We start from the raw sequence: 15,836 nt of genomic DNA, 5'->3' as shown, positions 1-15,836 counted from the left end.
TTCTAAGTGGTTTAAGGATTCGGACTCTATATGGGGGTGGATGGAGGAGGCTTTATGCACAGGATCAAATCTGAGGGCCCTTGTTCCACTCTCGTTCTCTCTGGTAAAATTTTCGTCGAGCCCAGTGGTAATAGTCTTTTTGAGGATTTGGAATCAATTTATGCAGCATTTTAAATTAGGCGCTATACTGCTGTTGGTGCCAATTTGCAAGAACCAGAGGTTTGTGCCATCTGGTTCAAACTCAACATTCAGTGCATGGGAGAGGGAGGGTTAGGGGAGATTTAGGGATATTTCTTTCGGGAGGATAGGTTTGCTAGTCTAGATGACATTTTGGAGAAAGTTCCAGCTGCCAAGAGGGATTCAGATACTTTCAGGTGTGCATTTCTGTGTGCAAGAAGCTTCATTCGTTCCCCTGGTACTAGCATCCTCGTTTATGGATAGGGTCCTGTCCTTGGACGAGCTAGGGGAGGAAAGGATCTCAGGCATTTATGGGCAGCTGTTGGCGGCGGAGCAGGCATCACTGCGAACTGTAAAGAGGAAATGAGAGGACGAGGCATTTCATAGAGTTAACTTCACCTCCACATGTACAAGGTTAAGTCTGATACAGTTCAAGTTGGTGCACAGGGCGCACCTGACCAGGGCACGTACAAGTGGGTTCTTCTCAGAGCGGAGGACAAATGTGAGCAGTGCTCTCGGCTGCCAGCGAATCACATGCACATGTTCTGGTCCTACCCTAGGCTGGTTATTTATTGGGTCTCCTTTTTCTGATACAATGTCAGGTATTCTGGTTAAGCTGGAGCCATGCCCATTTTTGTAGTGTCGGACTCGCCAGTGCTGCAGGTGGGGACGAAGGCAGATGTTTCAGCCTTCGCTTCGTTAATAGTCCAGAGGGGAGTCTTGCTCGGGTGGAGGCCTCCGGTGCCGCCTAAGGAGTAGGGTTGGTTAGGGGACCTGATGGAATTTCTGTACCTTCAGAAGATCAAGTATGCAATGAGGAATTCAGTGATTCGGCTGACGGGTATTGCTCAAGGTGGCAGCCATTCATTGCCTTTTTTAGGAGGCAGTTTACTGTCAGCTGTTGGAGAGGGGGTTTGATCAGTCTGTCAGGATCTTTGTTGAGGGGGGGGGGGGGGGGGGGTTGGTATAAACCTGTTATTAGGGTGGGTTGCGTTGTGTTGGGTTATTTTTGTTATATTGTTATATCCAAAAGATTGAGCCACAGCACAAAATGATGCAAGTCATTTAAAAGTTACTGACAGGCAGTCCTCAGACTTAACAACAATTGGTTCCTGAAAACTGTGTCTAAGTCAGAACCGGTTTTCCCAATAGGGACAATATCATAAATAGGGGATTGGTTCCTGAACAAAAGCACAATACCCTATTTTCACTGAATAGTTTGAGAGATCTTGCTTCAGCAATTGCTTTCCAGTAGTGTATTTCCCATGATATAATAGTGCCTCCACTTTCAAAGAGACTTCCACACTGCATCTGAGAAGCAATTTGCCCTTCCTGAGGTTGCGAAAGACAGAACTTAAAGGAAGGCAACAGTTGGTAAAGACAAACTGACATGGATGGTGTTGAGAAGTCAAAACCGGCACTGTAAGCTCCAAATAGGTTGTCAATTTGTAAAAGTCGCAAGTGCCATTCGTCATAGCTTGAACGTCATGGTGGACTTTGCTTGAATGCTATACAGTCATTCAGATTGGAGCTTTTTTACTTAGTTTGATTTATTTCACATTTTGATTGATTACCTACTGATATCACATGTAAATTAGACATTAAAACCCCATTTGGGAAATCTTCAATAAATGTTGGTTGCACTGTACTTTAAGAAAATGATTCTGCACTACTGACAGCAACACAGACAATGCTTCAAAAGCAAGAGACTCAAATCCAACCCAAATGTTTATTCAGAAATTACAGCATAAATATTGGCAAAAACATATTTTGGAGATAATATCCAGCGTACAATGGTGAGATTGCCATTTTAACATTCAATCATTAAGTTTCACTGATCGGACTGTTTATTTGCACATTTTAAAAAGAAAGCACAGTGACCTGCTCAGTCAAGATATAAAGCTTTGCTCACAGACCTCGCCCAGGCATTAGAAAGCAGTGAAGTGAGATTGCTTACCACTTTTTTCTGATGTCCTCAAAAAGATCATGTCAGCAGGAATGCGCTGGTTCTGAAACACAGGATTAAACAGTAATATGAGCACATATTTGAGGCTCCAAATTGCCTGCCAACTTAAAACACATCTACTGAAGATGGAGTTACTGGATTCTCTAGGACATAGAATTTACAGCACCCAACAGGCAGTGTGGCCTACCAGGAGCATACGAGCCTCCTAAAATCCTTTTTTTATATCCTCTATTCACTTCTGCTTCCCTACACTGCTAACCTCTGCGTACATCTACCTATGCTATTTGCCCAACTTTGACAAAGAGTCATCGGACTCAAAACGTTAGCTCTTTTCTCTCCCTTCAGATGCTGCCAGACTTGCTGAGATTTTCCAGCATTTTCTCTTTTGTTTCAGAATCCAGAATCCGCAGTAATTTGCTTTTATCTATTTGCCCAGCTGCTCTATATTGCAGCAAATTCCACATTCGCACCACTCTCTGGGTGAAGCAGTTTCTCCTGAATTATTTATTGGATTTACCACTGGCCATCTTATACTTACGGCCCCTTGTTTTGGATTTCCCAGAGTGGAAATATTTTCTCCAGGTCTATTCTGCTGAACTCATTCATAATTTTAAAGCTATCTATCAGTCCTCTCTTTTCCAGAGAAAAGTGCCCTATGGGGCAGAACGGTGGCACAGTGGTTAGTGCGGCTGCCTCACGGCGCCGAGGTCCCAGGTTCGATCCTGGCTCTGGGTCACTGTCCGTGTGGAGTTTGCACATTCTTCCCGTGTTTGCGTGGGTTTCGTCCCCACAACCCAAAAGGTGTGCAGGGTAGGTGAATTGGCCACGCTAAATTGCCCCTTAATTGGAAAAAACTGAATTGGGTACACTAAATTTATTTTAAAAAAGAAAAGTGGCCTTGTTTTAATAAATGCACCCTCTTAGTGCAAGAACAAATACACGGGTGAACTAAACCCATCAGTGCATCTATAATCTATATCAGTTTCATAAAGTACTGTATATAGTTCTAAATCCAAATGTTTCTCAACCAAGATTTTCTGCAGGTTTTAACAATTTCCTTTCAAATTTTATTTATCTAGAAATGAACTGGTGCTTTGTTTTAATTTTGTATGGCTTTATATTCGGCTGCACTGCTACTTTTAATGATATGAATTGGTATCCTTGGATCTTTTTGCAAATCTACCACATTTGGGCTAATCTCCTCATTCCTCCTACCACATTACCCAGTATAAAGAACATTAATGTTTATGCTTGTGAATCAGTTACATTCCAAACACAAGTCAAGAAAGTTATATTCCTAAATCTGAAGTTTTACTAAAATGTTTCTTGGGCTCCCAACTTTGCCCCAATAAAAGAGACTGCAAGCCCGTCTTGGTTCATTGAATGTGTACAGACAATGCATTTTAACTGCATACTGAACAGTACAGAACGAGGGTGCATGGCTTCCAATTGTGTCAATGCTTTTTTGCACTAGTCTTTAAAAGCTAATTCAGTTATTTAGTATTACTTCAAAGAGTCAATTATTGCAGAAAAAATGATATCCCAGTTTAGGATCTGATGCACCATCAATTACACACGAGGCAAGCTGTAGGAAACGAAGTCATGATTTTAATACTCTAAGATGTAGCCTGTCTGCTGCTGAACCCAGACTGGAGACAGGGCTACAGATCAGTCAACTATATACAACACCCAGTGGGGCGGAGCCACAGAAGAACAACAATATATAACACAGTGAGTAACAATGGAACAAACAGTAACAGAGAATATATACAGCACTGTAACAGTGGAACAACAGTGGAACTACAATAATAGTGGTTCACCACAGGATCACCTGGTCAGTAACCCTAGTTAATCTAATTATTGCCATTGATTCTGCCCACGGACTGTAGCCATGATTTTTCATGCAAGTTCCTCAACATCAAAACACTGAAAGCTGGGATAATACATTGGATCAACCCATTATTTGGGCTTGGGCTTCAGTCCAGTTCAGACTAACTGAATGAATCACAGCTTCCCCTCTGTTTTCTGCTGGGATCTTTGTGAAAAAGGTCTGAGCAACCCAGTTCCTGGCAGCTGTGGGACCAGAGGACACACAATTGCTGCAAACATCTCCATCACAAACAGTTATTCATTCAGTTCATCAGATCTGCTAGCCACTCAACGATACTTGGGGTATCATATTGATACTCCAGAAATTCTTGTCTTTCGGACGGCAAAAGAATCACGGAGTTTCAGGATAATGAGATTCATAGATTGCAAGCTGGCTAACCTATCTGAAGATTAAAGCAGATCGTTACAATTGAAGCAATTGCTATAAATAGCGATACCATTAGAAGGTGCTTTTGTTTAAGGCAAGATACTGTATATACCATTTACATTAAGCACTATAAAATTAAACGCATGGTATTCATTTTATAGAAAATCCCAGTGATTTCTCCATTACTGAAAATTAAGAAAAGAGAAAGAAAATGATTTGCATTTGCCTGCTTCACAGTTAAGTACAGTTGCGATTGTAACACAGGGAAATATGATAATCAAGTGGTGCACAGCAAGGTCTGATAGACAGTAATGTGATAAAGATCAGGGGACAGAGATTGGCCTTGTTTACACCCGCGATAATAATGCAATTCCGGCTGAAATTGGTGGAACCAGTGCCAACGATGCAATAATTTTAGACGCAAGTGAGTTACACCCAATTACGTTCCTGCCAACCACCTCCCCCCAACCCCGCCCTTTGATCTCTTCAACTGGTTTCTGTCCCAATTTACCCCATCAGGTCCCACACACCTCCCCATCTCGCATCCCCTACGCCAGCCCAAAAGATAGCCATTGCAAGATACCATCAACTCTACTGGTTAGGGAAGGCTCTTCAGATTGTGCTCATTTCCTTCGACCCAAGCATCAGCAGACACCAGTTTTTAAACTTCTCTTGTACCAAAAAGTATACAGTTCACGAAGAAGCTGACTGAGTATGCCAATGAAACTAATGCGTGGTTAATTACAGTTTGTGTGTTCGTTGACTTTAAATTGGGTTACTTATAGGAGAGGACCCGACATTTTAAATCCAGTAAAGCGAGCTTTACTTCCCAGTCAGTTTGATATATCTTGATGCTAGTGGTAAAAGTGGGGGGAAACGTTGCACATCCTAGCAATTACATCTTTCACCGTACTAATAAGATAACAACACCCAAAATAAACTTGATTCCAAGAGGTTTCAAACCAGCGAAATTCAGAGTTTTCCATTTAAGCTTCTCTGCATTTGGAAGCATTTCTCCAAGATATTTGGGGGGATTATTTTCTGCCTGACAATATCAGAGGCGAAGGACAATAAAACTCAAACGTTTAGAGGGAATAAAAAAACCAAAAGCTTTGCCATTCAGATTTGTCTTTAGCATTTGGTCTGCATGCACAAGTGTGTAAAAAGCAACAGGAGCATTATGTTGGACATGAAATTATATGTTGGACGTGAAATTATACTGTGTTAGGTAATCTGGACATTCTGAATTCTCCCTCCATGTACCCGAACAGGTGCCGGAATGTGGCGACTAGGGTCTTTTCACAGTAACTTCATTGCAGTGTTAATGTAACTTGTGACAATAAAAAAAAGATTATAAAAAAAGATGATGCAGGACGGGCTTTCACTGAATTGTGTTGTTCTCGGAGTCTATTAATCCATCCCACACATTTCCAGCTATTAGAAGTATCCAGGCTATATCGTTCTGAAACTGATCTGTCCCATACAATTCATTCCACTCAAACAGGATCATACATCGCCTCCTACCAGGTTGGCAAAGATCCAGCAAACAGTTCTCAGGTTACTGGTATCATGCGAACAAACTTGCAATGGAACATCATCAACAAGTGGAAGAAACCTGAGTAATAACCATGCGTCTGTGCTGCCAGAAGTCAGAAGAAAGAATACCAGCTACAGAGGAGGCTTCTACGATGGAAAAAGATCATTCCTTACCTGTTCCAAACATGTGAATTCAATATTTACACATTCTATTTTTTACTTAAACATTGTGAATACGGTGTAGATTGCACTGGTTCGAGAGTTAAAACCATTGACTTGTTGGAAAATAATTTATATATTCTCAAAAACTCCCCTTTACAATCCAGCTACAGAAAATGTCTGCCATTGATTGTCTGCAAACTCAATTAGTTAATGAATGCTATCTACATGAACACTGCCAGTTCAAACTAGAGTAACATGTTGAGGATTGGACTGAATCACCTCACCTCTATAATTTTCCCTCAATCTGTGCGGAAGGCTCAAAATATTGGGCACCACCCAGGTTCAAAAACACTAAGGAAAGATTAATTAAGTCAGAAAGTTATACGATACAAAGGCTAGCTTCGAAATATTGACAATTGCAGGAGTACACACAGGCTTAGATAGTTTGAGAATTGCAGTCCTAAATTGCAGGCCCAGCCAGCGACGCTCACATCCCATGAACAAATAAAAATAAACATTTTTAACACCCTCCTCCCCCTAATTTATTTGTGCACTTGTCCTCATTCAGGTCTTACCAATTTCTCGATCTTTATCACGCTTTCTTTTGTATATACTCATAAGTTAGGAGTGTGAAATTAGATTTCCACTTTGATTACTATTGAGAATTATTTTATGCGGCACACCTCATTACAGCAGAAATATCTCCTAGTCACTGAACAAATCGGATAGAAACATCAGGATGCCACACATTTAAACAAATTCAGACAGGGGGAGAGGCGCACACAAGACTTGAAGTATTAATGAACGTGGTTGAATCCTCTCCCCCATCCATCAGCATTCTCTGTAACAGATCCAGTACAGATGCAATTAACCATGGACCTTTTGATGTAATTACATTAATGCTGTTACACATAAAAAGTGCATAACAAAAATAAGTTAATTTCTTTTTCTTTTGGGTATTAATAAAGATCAATATAGGCACTTTCTCGACGAAGTTTGATACAGGGCAAGATCATTTGCCGAAGTGTCATATTTCGAGATATTCTTCGGTCGACAGTGTGGGAACTACACTATGGTTAGAAGTAGTAATCGCTCGCTGATATGTGAGCAGTAAATACAGCAAACACAAACCTTCTCGACTATAATAAGATCTCCCACTTGGATGTCTGAACTCTTCACCTGCACTTTACCTAAAAAAAAAAGAGAATCTTTAATTAGTCACATTTGTTGAAGCGACAGCAAACCACACTTCTCACAATTAAAACTAGATTACCTTGTTTTGGTTTGACTGTCAGTAAGTACATAGTTCTGCTCCCCAAACTTTCTAATCTGAGTTTTGTCAAAACTGCGCTGAAAGCAAACAGTAACATAAAAGAGGATTGCGTGCTCAGAGCAGCAAGAATTGATCTCATTCCATGGATTATCTAAAGATGGATGTTCAACAACATGTATAAAGTTCTAGATATAATAGGTACATTACACCTTATTTTAGAATGCATATGTGTAAATTGCAACATCTGTACCAAATCTTCAAGTCATTTTTTTAACATTTTAGACTAAACACATGTTTCTAGGTTTTTTAGTAGCCAATAGTAGTTATTATGGTCAGATTACGCTAATGTATACACATGTATACACATAACACAAATAATATGGCCGGAGCTTTATAATTATACCAAATTCCTGTTCATTCAATCACTGAAGAGTTTGTCATTAAGATTTTTTCTGTACTTCAGCTCTGTGCAAACTTTACTAAAATGTACATAACCGAGGAACAGATTATAAATGGGAGATTCATATTGCTTTACTGCTTGTGTCATTTTAATAAAATATTTTCCCAAGGATTTTTTTTCCAATTTACAAAAACCTTGCATCTAATCCTGTAGGCCTAACTCCAATTATAATACTGGGCACAAGGCCACAGGAAACTAATGGGAAATTGCATGGATAAAACTCTTGCTCCTTAGGTCATATCAGATATAACAATTTAATACCTACTTATGGAAGTCAGGAAGTAATTCCCACTGAAACTATTACTTTCCATTCCTTGTTACAGATTTCACACTACTGGTCTGCAATTTAGATTTCACGACAGAATATTTTAAACTGCAAATGTAGAGATTCAATTCAATTTTAAATACACAAATCTTTTTAACCTTTGGACTGCAGAGATTCATTAAAGTTCCTGTCTCCGTGAACCATCCAGGCTTTTTTAAAAAAAATATTTAGATTATAGACTATGATACCGAAAATAACTTAATACAGGAAAATTAATTAGGCATTCAAAACTGTTGCATCATATTAACCCTAAAATTAACTAAGATTATTAAAAAAACATAATCGAAAAACTGCCCGCTCTTTAATTGCTAGTTTCTCAAATTGTTTACCGTTACCAATTGGTTTCGACCCTTTTTTAAAAAATTCTACGTTTTATTTATAACCTAATCCTGCTTTATTTTTCTCTTGGTATTTTGATGACAGAAACTGGGCTGTCACGGTCCAAGAGCCCAGCGCTTAAATATAATTTTAAAGTTAATTTGTAAACATGATTCCAAAAGGTTACAAAGAATACTGTGCAAGTAAGCACACTGTTGATCCCAGATTTCAACAGCAACAGGTCACTTGTCCGTGGTGCCCAGACAACCACACAACAAAGAAATCCTTTGCACTGAAGACTTTCCCATCTGCTCATGGAGCAATAGTACATCACGATATAAACTTCTCACCCTTTTTGAAAAATAACAAACGTTCGCATTTAACAGCATCCTCACCCACTTAATGTATTTGGATATAAATCAATTCAGAATCGGATATCATTCGTACCGGAGCAAAAGAGTGGAGGTGACTAGGCCCAAGTGCAACATGGTACAAGTGCTAAATCAGGAACTGGGTGCAGAGGAGGAAAGAGGTGGTGCTTCTTGTACCCTTTCTCAGCCTTTTTCATAGTGATGGAGGAACCTCATTGACCAACAATTACGAGGTGCTTACTACCTGTGTAAATGAGGACAGCACGGTAACACAGTGGTTAGCACAGTTGCTTCACAGTTCCAGGGTCCCAGGTTAGATTCCCGGCTTGGGTCACTGTCTGTGTGGAGTCTGCACATTCTCCCAGTGTCTGCGTGAGTTTCCTCAGGGTGCTCCGGTTTCCTCCCACAGTCCAAAGATGTGCAGATTAGGTAGATTGGCCATGATAAATTTCCCTTAGTGTCCAAAAAGATTAGGTGGGGTTACTGGGATGGGGTCGAGGCATGGGCTTATGTAGGTTGCTCTTTCCAAGAGCCAGTGCAGACTCGATGGGCCGAATGGTCTCATTCTGCACTGTAAGTTCTATGAGAACGACAACTGCAGGGTGAAATGGCAAACTGACTATGGCATCATAGTACAGGTTGACATTTAAATGGGGTGAGCGAAAGGAACAAAGCAGTAATAGAAGACAGTCAGAGGGATAAACAATGCTATCTGTAATTGTAGTCAGGAACTCGAGGATGGAGTTGTCTGCCCGGTTAAAAGGATCTCCTTGCAACTATAGACAAACTTGGAATGGGTGAGGGAAGATCCAGTTGTCGTGATTCATGTAGGAATCAACAAGATAGGAAGGAAAAGAGAATGATGTTCTGTGGAGTTAAGCATTGGGGTCCAAATTAAAATAAAGAAAGGCAATCTTTGCATCGTTGCCTGAGCCACATACCAATTGACAAAGGGTCAAGCAGATTAGAGAATTAAACATATGGCTCAAAATGTGGTGTGGGAAAAGAGTTTTTTGATTCATGGAGCACTGGCACCAGTGCTCAGGAAAGACAGATCTGTTCCATTGGGATCAACTTCACTTAAATCAGGCTTGGACCAGTGTCCTGGTGAATTGTACAACTCAGGCAATGGACAGGGCTAAAACCAACTTAATGGGGGCTGGTTCAGGTGAAGGGAGTTTAGAATTCCAAAGAGAAAAGCCCAGCCAACAGAACAGTATAGCAATGTGGGTAAAATCAAGCAGAGTGGGACAGGAAAAGAGTTCAACAGTTATTGTGCATCAGCGAGTAAGTCCTTGCAGGCAACAGTAGTGAAAAAAATGGAAATTAAAGGCTCTTTATCGGAATATGCAAAGTTAAGCAATAAACTGGATGAACTAGCGGCACAAATATAGAAAGATTGCTTAGCTCGAATCACCATTAAAGATAAATGGTTACATGGTGTTCAAGGTTGGGAAATAAATATTCCAGTATATACAACATTTCAAAAAGACAGGCAAAATGATTAAGGAGGGGTAGCAAAGGATGACATAAGGGGGAATGATCTTGGCTCAGAAAATCACAAAATAGAATCAACGTGGTAGGGACTGGGATTAGGAACAGCTACAGTCATAAAAAGGTGGTGGGAGTAGTTTAAAGGCTCCCCTAATAGTTACACGGTGCGACAGTGCATTAAACAATAAATTACTGGAGCTTGTAATAATGGCAATGTAATAATTCCAAGGGACTTTTAATCTTCACATAGGCTGGGCCAATCAAATTGATATGGGTGGCCTGGAAGATGAGTGCGCAGAATGTTTGAGAGTTTCCTGGAACAACTACAGAAATAAACAGTGGGAAACAATTCAAAATTTTCAATACAAATACATTCTATTGAAAACACAAAAACTCATCAGAAAGATCTAGCCACGGCTTATTCAGGAAGTTAAGGATAGTTTTAGATCAAAAGAAGAGACTTAAGGTTCCAAATAAAAGGAGTAAATCGGAGGATTGGAAGTGTTTGAGAGACCAGTAAGGACCACCAAAAACGTTGAGAGAGAAAGTTAGTCAGGAATATACAAATATATGAGTAAAATTTCTTACAACCTATGAAAAGGGACAGTAACTAAAGTAAACTTTGGTTCCTTAAAAGCAGAGGCAGAAGCAATTATGCACAATAATGAAATGGCAGAGAATATTTTGTGTCTGTATTCACAGTAGAAGACACAAGTTACATATCAGAAATAGAGGGTAATCTCGGTACTAAAATGTGAAGAAATTATCAAAGAAAAAGTAGTCGGGTTAGGGAACTAAAATCCAGCAAATTCACAAGACCTGATGACCTACATCGGAGAGTTTTGAATGAGGTAGCTCCAGGGACAGTGCATGTTCTGAACATGGTTTTCTCAAATTTCCTAGATTGCAGAACAGTCCTAGCAGATTGGAAGTTTTCAAATATGACACCGCTCTTCAAGAAGGGAAGGCAAGAGAAAATGGAAATGACAGGTCAATCAGGTTTGTATCAAATTTCGGGAAAGTGGTGGAATCCATTATTAAGCAAGTCTTAACAGTGCACTTTAAAAAAACTCATAGTATTTTCAGACAAAATCAACATTGATTGTGGAAAAGAAAATTGTTTAACTTTTTGGCAATGTAACTAGTACAGTAGATAAAGGGGAACCAGAAGGTGTAGCATGTCTGGATATACAAAAGGCATTCGATAAGGTGCCACACAAAAACTTAGATGGGCAACATAGGGGCTCATGGAGTTTGGAGCAATATATTAGCATTGGTAGAGGACTGGCTAACTTTCAGGAAGCAAAGAGTAGGCATAAATGGGGCAACTCTCAAGTTGGCAGGCTTTGACTAGCAGAGTGCCACAATAATCAGTGCTGGGCTATTTACAATCTATATAATGTCTTGGACAAAGACACAGAGAATAACATATCTAAGTTTACGGACGAAAAAGAGAGGTGGAAATGCTTGCTGTCGGGAGGACACAGAAGTTGCAAAGAGATATAGATAGGTTAAATGGACAACAAGATGGCAGCTGGGGTATAATGTGGGGACTTGTAAGGTTATTCACTTTGATGGTAAGAATAGAAATGAGAACTTCTTTTTAAAGATGTGAATTTGTAATTGTTGGCGTTCAGAGACACTTGGATGTGACTGTACAAGGAATGCAAAAGGTTCTAATGCAGGCACTTACAGCAACTCGGAAGGTAAATGACACATTGGTTTTATTGCAAAATGACTGGAGTAAAGGAATAAAGAAGTTTTGCCAGAATTGTACAGGGCTTCGACCGAGAGTACTGTGTGCAGTCGAACTCCATATTTAATGAAGGATATAATTGCACTGGAGGCAGAACAGCAAAGATTCACTAGACTGGTCCCAGGGGTGGGTTACCCTTAGATGAGAAGCTGAATAAGCAGAGTTCAGAAGAATAAGAGGTGAAATCAGTCAAACATTCAAGATTATGAAGCAGCTTGACAGGATAGATAGAGTGATGGTTGCTGCTAGCTGGGGAATCTGGAACACTGGGTCTTTGGAGAAGGAGTTGATCATTTAGGGCTGAAATGAGAAATTTCTTCATTTTAAAGGGTGGCTACCACATCGGGCTGTGCATGCTCCATTGTCAATTATATTTAATGGTAGCCATGATGTGGAGATGTTGGCGTTGGGCTGGGGTGAGCACAGCAAGAAGTCTTACAACACCAGGTTAAAGTCTAACAGGTTTGTTTCAAACACTAGCTTTCGGAGAGCTGCTCCTTCCTCAGGTGAATCTGACATTCACCTGAGGAAGAAGCAGTGCTCCGAAAGCTAGTGATTTGAAACAAACCTGTTGCTTTAACCTGGTGCTGTAAGACTTCTTATTGAATTATATTTAAGACTGGGATAAATATAATTTTGGTCTCAGTGAATCAAGGGATATGGAGAGTGGACAAGAAAGTGGAGTTGAACCCAAGATCAGCCACAATCATATTGAATACTGGAGCAGGTACAACGAACCATACGGTCAACTCCTGTCCTTACCTCGTGTGTTCTTGGGTATCACTGACGCAACACTCTTTGCCCACCTCTCAAGAGTCAAAATCCACTCGATCCCAAAAGTAGCAAAATATTACATTAAACTTTCACCAGATAAAACCAGCATGAAAAGGAAGCTAATGCTACTCTCGACAATTTATTCTAGTGCAAAACTAAACTTTTTTTCTGTTCTTTTTTTAAATTTAGAGTACCCAATTCATTTTTCCAATTAAGGGGCAATTTAGCATGGTCAATCCACCTACCTTGCACATCTTTGGGTTGTGGGGGCGAAACCCACGTAAACACGGGGAGAATGTGCAAACTCCACACGGACAGTGACCCAGAGCTGGGATCGAACCTGGGACCTCGGTGCCGTGAGACTGCAGTGCTAACCACTGCGCCACCGTGCTAAACTAAACACTACCCAGTGCTATCATTTTTTTTAAATGCTCAAAATACTCAGCAGTGATGTTCTTGGCCTGAAACATTAACGGTTTCGCTCTCCGCAGATGCTGCCAGACCTGCTGAGCATTTCCAGTTTTTATTTCAGATTTCCAGCATTCACGGGGTTTTCGTATCTCGTGCTATTCTAAAATATCTTGGGGAAATGTGACACATTTCTGATCCTTCTGACTTTATTCCGAAGTACAATTTTAGCTGCCATTTTCACAACTGCTCATTATAACTTAAAATTTCAAGAATTTGAAAAGTTACTCGACCGTTGCATGTCCTAGAATCATAGAATTTACAGTGCAGGAGGCCATTCGGCCCATCGAGTCTGCATCTGCCCTAGTAAAGAGCACCTTACTTAAGGCCACACCTCCACCCTATCCCCGTAACCCCACCTAACTTTGTTTTGGACACCAAGGGCAGTTTAACATGGCCAATCCACCTAACCTGCACATCTTTGGACTGTGGGAGGAGACCGGAGCACCTGGAGGAAACCCACACAGACACGGAGAGAACATGCAGACTCCGCACTGACAGTGACCCAAGCTGGGAACTGAATCTGGGACCCTGGAGCTCTGAAGCAACAGTGCTAACCTCTGAGTTACCATGCCGCCCTGTGCACATGTCCCAATGAGATTAATTTGAGCAATGCAAACTCTCTCAAAAGGCCACACTTATAAAAAAATATAAGTCATCAATACTCAAAACCTGGATCATTGGTGACATCCTTTCTGGAACCACTGATCAAACCCACCAATTGGTATTATTGTCGTATTGTTGAGGAAGCTAAACCAACCTCGTATGGTAAGCTTGCTATACAGCTGTGAATTCATCTCCTCATCTCGCTGATAGCGACGGAACTCATCTATTGCCTCCCGAATCATTGTCACCGCCATAACAAAGGCCTAGGAAACAAAAACTTACCGGTAATTAGAGTGAAGGAAATCAGATTATAACCGAGAACATAAATCAGCAACAGATTTTAGCAACAGCATTATTAAAGGATTTAAATCCAAAGGTGACCATTATTACTTGCTAATTTTAGCTGCTGTTCAAGTCATCATTCTACTGGATTCACCACAGCAAAAGTAAAATGAATATAAACCTGTCCTCGAAATAAAAATAAAAGATAAATCCTTTATTTCAATACAAAATAAAGCATTGTAAGGTTATAATAGATCCTCCATGAGAAAGATCAAATTCAATTATGAACCACCTCTGGCGAAAGAGTTGATTTAGGGCGGTATGGTGGCACAGTGGTTAGCACTGCTGCCTACAGTGCGAGGACCCGGGTTCGATCCTGGCCCCGGGTCACTGCCTGTGTGGAGTTTGCCCATTCTCCCAGTGTCTGCATGGGTTTCACCCCCACAACCCAAGATGTACAGGTTAGGTGGATTTGCAATGCTAAACTGCCCCTTAGTTGGAAAAAAAATAATTGGGTGCTCTAAATTTATAGGAAACAAAATTATTTGAATTTAGCTAGTACCCACCCCTTTCACTGCATACCTGCTAATTCCAGCCTCTCTAGCACACAGTTAGGGGTAGAAAATAATGTAGCATGTTGACCCGTTTTGGGGTACTAAATGGGCATTCAACATGCAAATTTAGTGGCGGACCATCCTGCACATAGAATATGGTGGTTCCATACTGGCTAAAGTGGTCCTAAGGCATCTCTGACAGCCTTCTGGAAAGAAAACTGGGCTCAATAAAATACTTAAATAAAGGTACAGCATTTGCATTCAGTGCCTGGCAGCATTTAATTCAATCATTCCCAAGGCTTCCCAGCAAAGTAGGACAGAAACTGTCTGCAGCAGTGGCATTGAAAGGGGTTCTCACCGCCAGGAATGAAAGTCTCTGGATACTATATTAGGCTGCTGGGAATATCGGAAGCCACCTTTTGAAGGGACAGAGCTGTTGACGAACTGATTTTTGGCTGCAGCTGCACTGTTCAACCACTCTGACTGCAACAATGCTATAGGAAAAGTGAGGTAGTTGCTGGAATTAGCATTGATTCTGCAGCACTAGGGGAACAACGGCAGGAGGTCAGGGAACAAAGACAATAAGAGCAAAGGGTTCATGATCATAGTTGAACACAACAAAGAAAGTGCATTTACAGAGGCAATGCTGCTGGATGCAGGTAGTCACAAAGCCAGGTCACCTGTTACCACAGGAATTAGAGCCAAATACTTGGGCAATTGGGGAGGCAGTGGCAAAGTGACATTGTCACTGGACTAGTAATCCAGAGACCCAGGATAATGATCTGGGGACCCGGGTTTGAATCCCGCCACAGCAGGTGATAGAATTTAAACTCAATAAAACATCATCGGCGATTGTTGCAAAACCCCATCTGGTTCACTAATGGCCTTAGGGAAGGAAATCTGCCCTTCTTACCTGGTCTGGCCTACGTCTGATGCCAGACACACAGCAATGTGGTTAACTTTTAAAAATGCCCTCTGAAATGGCCTCGCAAGCCACTCACTTGTACTCAACCGCTACGAAAACACAAAAATGGAATGAAACCAGATAAACCACCCG

General features: G+C 40.8%; 1 protein-coding gene and 1 long non-coding RNA gene across 2 annotated transcripts in view; one reads left to right on the top strand and one right to left on the bottom strand.

Annotated features, from left to right (window-relative positions):
• The window catches only part of LOC140385136 (uncharacterized), a 67,040-nt gene extending 55,711 nt beyond the window's left edge, over positions 1 to 11,329 (top strand). The window contains exons 2-3 of the long non-coding RNA XR_011933298.1: positions 5,905 to 6,123; positions 11,243 to 11,329. This is a non-coding gene — a long non-coding RNA (uncharacterized lncRNA). The remainder of the gene's footprint in view (positions 1 to 5,904; positions 6,124 to 11,242) is intronic.
• atp9b (ATPase phospholipid transporting 9B) overlaps positions 1 to 15,836 on the bottom strand; it is a 412,539-nt gene that overhangs the window by 286,453 nt on the left and 110,250 nt on the right. The window contains exons 5-7 of the mRNA XM_072466981.1: positions 14,098 to 14,206; positions 7,230 to 7,288; positions 2,135 to 2,186 (exon numbers count right to left, since the gene is read on the bottom strand). Coding sequence (XP_072323082.1) covers positions 2,135 to 2,186; positions 7,230 to 7,288; positions 14,098 to 14,206 — 220 coding nt within the window. The remainder of the gene's footprint in view (positions 1 to 2,134; positions 2,187 to 7,229; positions 7,289 to 14,097; positions 14,207 to 15,836) is intronic.

The sequence above is a fragment of the Scyliorhinus torazame genome, chromosome 11 (assembly GCF_047496885.1).
Source record: "Scyliorhinus torazame isolate Kashiwa2021f chromosome 11, sScyTor2.1, whole genome shotgun sequence".
Lineage (NCBI taxonomy): Eukaryota > Metazoa > Chordata > Chondrichthyes > Carcharhiniformes > Scyliorhinidae > Scyliorhinus > Scyliorhinus torazame.
The sequence above is the reverse complement of the archived record's forward strand: the minus strand, read 5'-3'. Positions and strand labels throughout refer to the sequence as shown.